Source organism: Lichenostomus cassidix, chromosome 4 (assembly GCF_008360975.1).
Source record: "Lichenostomus cassidix isolate B80296 chromosome 4, HeHo_3.0, whole genome shotgun sequence".
Classification (NCBI taxonomy): Eukaryota; Metazoa; Chordata; class Aves; order Passeriformes; family Meliphagidae; genus Lichenostomus; species Lichenostomus cassidix.
Window position 1 is genome coordinate 12,754,643 of NC_139484.1, and position 9,424 is coordinate 12,764,066.

Here is a 9,424-nt window from a genome sequence, read left to right on the forward strand (position 1 = left end):
GATACAATTAGTGACACAATTAGTGATACAATTAGTGATGAGGGGGGCTGCATGCAAACACCAGCTCAGAAAGCAGTTAAAGCAGAGGTGAGGAATGGTAGGGTATCACTCTCTAGGTTTCTCTCACCTCTGAGTTGTCATCATCACTAGTTGCAGGACTAGCAGGGCGTGCTGCTCGTGCACTAGAGGGAAAAGAACCAGAAAAAACATGAAGCCATCCATTTCCCAGTGCAGAGAGGGCTATTGCTACATACATTGTCAAAAATTGAAACATCCCCTCTTCTGATTTAGCAACATCCCAGCCCAGCAACATAATCATTCCAAAAACTTTTCTATACTGCAGTGTAACTCAGGCCATTCTCAAAGACGTAGTCACTGATGACTTCATGAACAGAGGAGTAAGGTTTCTTCTGGACTTTGCTGTTTGCTTTTCTTTAGTTTGTTGGTTCTCTTCCAGACAGGCCGCTACACACCAAGGCAGATTTTTTTCACACAGAATCAAGCAGACCCCAAAAGCTTGTGAAAAAAATGTTTCTACTGTATAGTAGAAATTAGACTTGAGAGAGACATTTTCTCACACGCACTCATCATCATCATCATCATCTCCTTGTTCCTCTTCATTGTACCCCATCACTAGCACAGTTGAATCATCTTCTGTTCTGATGAAATGTGGCTGCCGCCGCAAATACCACCACTGTTGCAATGGAGCAGAAATGGAGGCAACTTAAGAACCCCCTGAACACCCTCCATGCTCTCCCTGTTTCAGTTCCCTAATAGGACTCGGGCTGAAGGTGTGGGCCCCTACCTCTGAGTAATAATGCATCCAATATCGAGCAACAGAGGCACTATCTGGCCATCTGCTAGAGAGAACAGAACCAGAAGTATGTGCAGCCATTAATTGCACTGGGCACCCAGGGTTACTGAAACATAAATTGTCAGAAATTGAAGTATTCCCTATTCTGATTAGCAGCATCCCATGCCAGCAACACAATCATTCCCTAAGCTTTTATGTACTGCAAGAAATTCAGTGTCTCTCAAGCCATATTTAATGAACATTTAATAATGGCTTCATACATGGAGAAGAAGGGTGTCTGCTGGATTTTGCTGCCTGGTTTCGGGTATTTTTTTTCATTACTTCTATTCAGGACACTGTATTCCAGGTCAGAAGTTTTGGAACAGAATCAAGCAGAAGCCAAAAACTTGGCAAAAAATTGGTTTTATCACATATCAGAAATTAGAGTTTAGAGAAACACTTTCTCTCTCACATACCCATCATTAGCTCTTGAGTCCTCTTCATCATTCCTTGCCAGTCGCTCACGTGAACTGTCTGAGGAGCTGGAAAGCTGTGGCTGACGCTGATTCTGCTCCCCGTCCTGCAGAGGGGTAGAAACAGACACAGATCAGGAACCACCCGAACACTCTATTCCCTGCTCTCCCATTTCAGTTCCCTGACTGGATTTATTTTGGCTGGAACTGTTTCTTTCCCTCTTTCTCCCCACAAGCTGGCAAATTCAAATCTCATATCCATAAAGACTTGGTATGAGGTAAACTGCTGCTGAAGAAAGCAGACCACAGGCACTGGGAGGAAAAAATTCCAGTCTGTTGCTCCATTGGCACTAAGCAAACAGGACTAGGAGTATGTACAAGCTGTCAGTCAATGCCAGAACTCTCAGGAACAAACAAATCTGCCAGTGCCGTCCTGGCAAGGGCTTCCCCATCTACAGACACCACCAAGAAGGGACTTGGAGGGACAAGCAAGTGTGAGCTTCACAGCAAGGGCTGTGCTCCCAGCCAGCTGCCCAGAGCATCCCATCCAAGACAACTGAGTTGTGCAGCTCCCCTTTTATCCCTTCCCCTCCCACAAAGCAGGAATGACAGGAACAAGTGGATCCTCACCTCTGAGTCATCATCCATCCAATATGGATAATCGAATTCATTGATCCAAAAACTAGAGAGAGCAGAACCAGAATGAACATGCAGCCATTTGAACATGCAGCCATTAATTTCATTGGGCACCAAGTGTTACCAACAAAGAAAATGTCAGTACTTAAAACATCCCCTGTTCTGATTAGCAACATCCTTTGCCAGCAACGCAATCATTCCCTGAGATTTTATGTACTGCAAGCTTTTCAGTGTTTCTCCAGCCATATTTAAGAAACATTCAATAATGGCACCATACACACAGAAGCTTCTGATTTTACTTGTTTGGGGTTTTTCTAATTACTTCTTTTGCAATCAGGCCACTCTCTTCCAATTCAGAAGTTATGGCACAAAAACCTAGCAGAACCCAAAAGCTTGGCAAAAACATTTTTCTGCCATGGATCAGAAATCAGATATTACAGTGTCAATTTATCTATCACATACTTGTCAAAATCTCTGGGTTCCTCTGCATCATTCCTTGCCAGTCGCTCAGGTGAACTGTCTGAGGAGCTGGAAAGCTGTGGCTGCTGCTGATTCTGCTCCCCGTCCTGCAGAGGGGTAGAAACAGACACAGATCAGGAACCACCCGAACACTCTATTCCCTGCTCTCCCATTTCAGTTCCCTGACTGGATTTATTTTGGCTGGAACTGTTTCTTTCCCTCTTTCTCCCCACAAACTGGCAAATTCAAATCTCATATCCATAAAGACTTGGTATGAGGTAAACTGCTGCTGAAGAAAGCAGACCACAACAGGCACTGGGAGGAAAAAATTCCAGTCTGTTGCTCCATTGGCACTAAGCAAACAGGACTAGGAGTATGTACAAGCTGTCAGTCAATGCCAGAACTGTCAGGAACACACAAATTTGCCAGTGCCGTCCTGGCAAGGGCTTCAGCATCTACAGACACCACCAAGAAGGGACTTGGAGGGACAAGCAAGTGTGAGCTCCACAGCAAGGGTTGTGCTTCCAGCCAGCTGCCCAGAGCATCCCATCTAAGACAACTGAGTTGTGCAGCTCCCCTTTTGTCCCTCCCCCTCCCACAAAGCAGGAATGACAAGAACAAGTGGATCCTCACCTCTGAGTCATCATCCGAGTGAATTGAAGGAAAGTATGGAGAGAGTAGCTGTGTCCTAGAGACAGCAGAACCAAAAAGAACAAGCAGCCCATCAATTTTTTCATTCATCAATGGTTATTGATACATAAACTGTCAGAAATTGAAACACTTCATATTCTGATTATGCAACATCCCAGCCCAGCAACACAACCATTCCATGACATTTCATATACTTCAAGAATTTCATTGTATGTGAAGCCATTCTTTTAAATGGCATCATGAACAGTGGAGAAAGTTTTCTGCTGGATTTTGCAGGCTAATGTGTTTTTTTCCATTACTTCTCTTTCATTCCAGCCACTGTGTTCCAGGTCTAATGTTTTTTGCACAGAATCTAGCAGAACCCAAAAGCTTGGCAAAAAATGTTTCTATCAAGTATTATAGATTAGGAGATTATAGAGACAATTTCTCTCACACATACTCATCAATATCTCTTGGTTCCTCTACATCATCCCTTGCCAGTTGCTCAGGTGAATTGTCTGATGCCCTGGAAACCTGTGGCTGCTGCTGATTCCGCTCCCCATCCTGCAAAGGGGTAGAAACAGACACAGATTAGGAACCACCTGAACACTCTACTCCCTGCTCTCCCATTTCAGTTCCCTAACTGAATTTATTTTGGCTGGAACTGTTTCTTTCCCTCTTTCGCCCTGCAACTGCAAATTTGATTCTGATATCCAAAAATATTTTGTATTGCATGAACACATGCTAAAAAAAGAACCCCAAACCCAAAGCCAGTCTTGCTTTTGTTGGAACTGGATCTGGGTCATGCAGATCCTGTTGTAAAGTTTGAGGCCTTTCCTTTGCAAAGGCTCAGGAATAAAGCTACCCCCTATGTATGCTTTCAGGAAGTACCCTCATGGCATGCCTGCTGCATATTCTTCTTTGCATGGCAGCAGTGACAACCCAAAACTGATGGGATAAATTGCAAGGACTATTCTTTCACATTGGAGGGGAAAGCAAAAAGAAAAAACAGTGACATTTCTAAAGACATCCTGGAGTAATAAAAATAGAACTAGTTTATATCCCTGTCAGCTGCAGTTGTGCTTGGCACCTCAGTGACATGAGTACCTTAAACTAATGTTGCAGCTAAACACTTCTTATTTGGGGAGAAAAAGACTTCCTGTCCTCCCCCTCCCTTTTTCTTTAAATCACTGAAGAAACAAGCTCTTTTAGATTACTCTTCCACTCTCTGCAAGTGATACTCAGAGAGGTAGTTAAAAGCTAGAAGACAGGCCTGGGAGCTCAAGAGAATCTAATCTGACTGCAAGATGGAGAGAAGTGTGCCATTCACTACGTACCAGATTAGAGTCATCGTCACTGATAATGATGACTTCAGGCTCAGGAGAGTCGGCTGTGAGATCTATGACTTCTTCACCAGTTGAAGAACAGAATGTTAGAATCAAGGTCAGAGATTGCAGAGGAATAAAATGGGCTGCCACTGTGGAACAGTCTGGGGTGGGATTCACTGTGCCCTGGATCTCTTTTTTTCAGGAACGTGTCCAAAACTTAACTCAAGTTTTGCCCTCAACAGTCCACAGGGAGCATTACCAGCCCTGTCTTCTAAAGGGGCAGTGCAAGAGGAAGAGCAGCTGAGCTCTTCACAAGTTCTGTTGGATGATAACATCTTACAGGAGGTTCACACCAACAGATTCATCTCACAAAGGGGAATGTTCAGCACACAGGAAGAACAAAAACCACCAAAACTGTAATCATAGATGGGATCCTAATTTTAAAGTACCATGCTATACATGTTCCCTTGAAGGATGGGGCACAGCTACTGACAAATTTTCCATATCTTCTTCCAGCTTGGGAGAACCCAAAAATCAGCTTGCCACCCTCCACAATGGCAGCTGCAGTGACTGCCAGCCCATCTGAGCACACATTCAGGTGTGTATGCAGCACTTGAGGACCTTTGCTCCAGAGCTCCTTTTCCACTAGCAGTCAATGTATTGAGCTCAGTAACAAATCAGAACAGTTGTCAGAAGGCTTTTTGTTTAGAAATGCCATACTAGGTGTTTCCTAAAGCCCAAGGTTCCCCTTCCTCCCTAGCAAAGGGCTTATAAACTGGTAAAAGCACATGGCCAGCAGGTCCCCAACCCTTCAGAAGCAGTTTCTGCTCTTACCAGGATCAATATAAGGTCTAGCTCTTTCTTCAAGGTCTCTCAGCACTCTTAGCGCATATGAAGTTTCACCTGCCCTGGAAGGGAACAGCCTGATCCGTTTAGGAGATGGTCTGAAATCATCTGCTTCTCCAGGGCGCTTTCGCTGATGTTGAGAGAGAACAAAGCTCTAGCATTTTCTGTGGCAGTAATATTAATATGGCTCTCATTTTTTGCAACACCAATGGCAGCACACAAGGATACAGAAAACACTCCAGCAAAGGCTGGAATATGCATCAAATTATGCTATGGGCCATTCCTACCTGAGTGCATCAGATCAGGGAAAAGATATCACCCCTGATCTCCTACAAGTTGCCTCACCAAGAAAAAGCCTGTCCCAATGGCTTGAAAATGAGGAGACCAGCTCACAATTCTGTCAGGTTGCTGCTCACACTGTAAGCATTTCTGAGCTACTGCTAGAGCTCACAGAGATTCAAAACCTTCAGTATTCCAGAACATGAAGTTACATGAAGTTTTAAAAGGCTTCTGTTGCTGCGCATTTGCTACAAACTCTTGAAATCCTTTCCAGAAGTACCCTGGACAACATTTCAAGAATCAGATTTGCATTGAGTAGTAAAGTACTTACTGAGCTCATGGTGTTTTGTGGTCTAAAACCACCGGCAAAGTAAGTGGGATGAACACCAAAAAGGGAATGTCAGAGAAGTGATCAATCCCTTCGGGTCCTTTAGGTTGCCCACTGCCGAAAACTGTTCTTCCAAACCTACCAGAAAAGTAGAGGGGAGATCATGTATTTGTAATTCCTGTTCTCTTGAACACCTCCATGCCCCAAGATTCCCATTCCCAAATCTCCAGTTTCTGCCCAAAGCTAGAGGGGAAGTCCATGACTCTGGGTCCAGCCTCTCAGCATCACAAGCCTTTTCAAGAATTGTCTGCACTCACCTGTATGGTCAGTCCAGAGTTTGGCTCGCAAATGTCAGCAAATCGCTCTCTATTCCCACTTGGGATGGAGAAGACGGATGCTCCACGTCTGCTGCGCAGCGAAGAATCCGTCAACTGGCTCAACAGACTCGGTGTCAACACAACCTTCCAAGCCCCTGGCAACCGGTGCCAACATTCCATGCCCAGGTAACGGGTGTCCGTTTTGAACACCCATGGAGTTCCACAGTGCCATGGCGGCACCTCCACAGTCACCTGGTTCTGCTGCCCACGAGATCAGGGTGCTCAGAGCCCTGTCCAGCCTGGCCCGGAACATTCCAGGGACAGGGCATCCACAGCTTCTCTGGGCAGCCAATGTCTCACCACCTTCAGAGTTCTGCCAAATATCTGATCCCAAGCTCCTCCTTATAGTCTAAAACCCTTCCTTGTTCCCTCACTCTCAACTGCCTTTAGGCACCGCACGGCCTCAATGAGGCCTTCCCTGACCCTGCTCCTCTCCAGGCTGGACAGCCCTGGCTCTCCCAGCCTGCCTGCACAGGACAGGTGCTCCAGGCCTCCAGGCATCCCCATGGCCTCCTCCAGCCCTGCTGCACAGGCACAGCTCCTGCTGGGCACAGCTGCACACAGCTCTGCAGGCGGGGCCTCAGGGGCACAGCAGCGCCAGACCTTCAACTCCCTCCCCCTTCAGCCTGAGGAGCCTGAGCAACGTTGTAGCCTTATGGCGGCTAGAGAAACCCCACCGAACCACACCTCCCCAAAACAAAAATAAATTTAAACCCTTCCTTAACCCTCCTCCTCCGTGGTTATTAGTCTGTTGCTGAAAACACTTATGAGAGTATTTTAACTCCAGCAAATAGCAATTAAAATAAAATCAAAGCTTGTTGGGTTTTTTCCAAACTTTTGAAAGTCTAACAATTCAGATCCTTATTTCAAGTCTCTGAAGTCTTGACATTTTCAGGTGTCCAAGTATTACTCTGCCAGCATTTTCCAACAGGGTTGAGGAGGTTTGCTCTGTTCCCAGGGACAGCATGTTGCTCCTGGGCCCCTGGCCCACTGCGAAAGGTGACACAGCAAAAATAGTGGAATTAAAATTCAGTTTTCCTTCTAGCTACTCTGCCATTGGACCTGCATTCAGAGGGATCACTGGGGGTCCTGAGAGCAGCAGGGAACCCATCTCAGCCCTGCCAGATGCAGGGATGCTCCTCAGCCCCTGGTCCCATGGGTGCTCTCTGGTGTAGGGAGAGTGGTGGAAATTCATCCAGTGCTAAATAAGCACATTTTCAGCTCATGCTTTACATGAGGAAGATAATTTCTTACAAAAATTTCTCCGCCATTGCAACTGTTGCTTTTAGGTAATTAGCAACAGGTTCAGTGTTCAAGAATGAGTGGGGATGACTTTCCCACTTTTCTGAGTCCTGTGTCAGGGAATTGAAGCTAAGACTTTTTTCAGTCATCACATTCGCATTCTTCATTTCTCATATTCAGTGCTTTGGGACTGGTACAAGGTGCTTAATTATTTATATGTTAAATATATATTTGGAATTGCTTTAGCATCTTAGCATTTAATCTCCTTTAGGATTTTTCTTATCTAAACCTCTGCCCTTTGGACCCAACATTTTTGGAAAGCAAAAGTGACTAAGAGGAGATGGATTTACAGGAGTCTGCAACATCCCATGTGTTAAAGCAGAGAGACTGTCCACTCCTGCTCCAGGTACAGCTGAGGTTGTCAGAGTGGACTCAGCACCATGTGTATTTCAGGACAGGACTGGATGGCTTTTAGCAGAAATGTGTCATCCTGGGTAAGGGACAGGGGAGCACTGAGGAAGAGGGGCAGCTCTTAGTAAGCCAAACATTTGAAGGCTATAGTGCTTGATCTCTCTCATCCCTGCTGGACAAGGGCAGCAGAGCCTGGGAGACCTTTACTGTGAGGCCCAACTCTTTTTAATTAAAGCTGCTATTGAAAATATTCATTGCTCAGTGGTGAGAGAGAAAAAATGTGCCCCTTAACTGCACATCTCAGGGGAGCTGACAATGCCTCATTCCTGTTTCATCTACTCCCGTGTGGTTCAGCTTTGAAGCAAGGTGTAAGACCTTTGAAACGCCCACTGCCTTTCCACTTCAGGCAGGAAGAAGTTTGCCTCTATTAACTTCCAAGAATAAAAGGTTAATTATAGCCAACAGCCTAAACTGAGCCCAGATTGAGCTGGCTTGGTGTATTAGTCACCTGGAGGTACAGCATTGGTGTTTTCACATGATTAGCTATGATTTGCCAGGAATTTTTGGCAGAAGAAGACACCTCAGGGAGTGAGAAACCCAGTGCTCACTGGACAGAGGTTGTCAGCTCTGTACTCTCCCAAATCAGGGCTATGCTGAGGATCAGAACAAGGGCCATAAAATAACTTAAGGGTGAATGTAGTATAGCATGGTGTATACCAAAGTAGTCCACTGAGGGTGATCCCTGATGACATGAAAATCTACAGTGACATGAGAAAACCCACTTTTCACCCCAGCTGAATCAGTACTGCCTCTCTCTGACTCACTGTCTTTAATAACCAAAATGCTTTTGATCAGAGGGTAGACAAACAACTGGATTCCATGAGGCAGCAGAGGTCTAGCAACGAGCCCAGTCCTTCAGCCCCATGACCATGGCCATGGTTGCACACAGGGGTCCTGCCCAAGGGCAAGTTGTTTTGCTACCAGGAAACCCAAAGGGCTGCATTGCCCTCCCAGGCTGCCAGGGACTGCCAACAGCTCCAGTGGGTTATTGATGGGAGGGATTTGGACACCCAGCTTCCCTCATGGCTTGGCACAGGGACAGAGCAACCTAGAGCAACCCTGCAGACCAATCCCTCTAAATCCACCACAGGGATGCAGGGAAATGGGCAAGGATTACCAAAATAAGCCCCAAAAATATTATATTCTTGACTAACGATAATTTGTACCAGTCTCACTGAGGATTGTATTTCACTTCACGTGTCAAAATGTGCCTTTCCTTAACTCTAGCAACGGTTGTGACTTCAGAGTATGTTTCCCAAAAGTGTCAGGGGATGGTCTATTAGAGAAATACATATCTAGACTGTTCAGAGTAAGTAAAACATTTTTTACCCTCCCTGATGGTAGGCAGTAGGGAGTGGCTTGTTCTGCAGAACAAATATGTCTCTGTCTCTGATTTCCTTCTCTCATTTTTTTCTAATATTCCACAGAGTTTTGAAATTCTTCCACAGAGTCTACATGGTCTTGAAAGCTGAGCAAGATTTGTAGCTTGCTTTGAATCTGAGACAATATCTATGAGTATGCTTGCAGGGAAATGTGCATATAGAGCTTTTCAGGCAGTAACC

At 45.5% G+C, this 9,424-nt stretch overlaps 1 protein-coding gene across 1 annotated transcript; it reads right to left on the bottom strand.

The window, feature by feature from the left end:
- Nucleotides 1-32: 32 nt before the first annotated feature.
- On the bottom strand, nucleotides 33-6,770 carry LOC146437894 (uncharacterized). Its single transcript, XM_085057936.1, has 10 exons — nucleotides 6,090-6,770; nucleotides 5,776-5,910; nucleotides 5,154-5,295; nucleotides 4,329-4,399; nucleotides 3,452-3,555; nucleotides 2,995-3,049; nucleotides 2,365-2,468; nucleotides 1,897-1,948; nucleotides 1,270-1,373; nucleotides 33-182 (listed from the first exon to the last, which is right to left on the bottom strand). The coding sequence occupies exons 2-10, from the start codon at nucleotides 5,782-5,784 to the stop codon at nucleotides 113-115; spliced, it is 711 nt and encodes a 236-aa protein (XP_084914062.1). The 5' UTR covers nucleotides 5,785-5,910; nucleotides 6,090-6,770; the 3' UTR covers nucleotides 33-112.
- Between the last annotated feature and the right edge of the window lie 2,654 nt (nucleotides 6,771-9,424).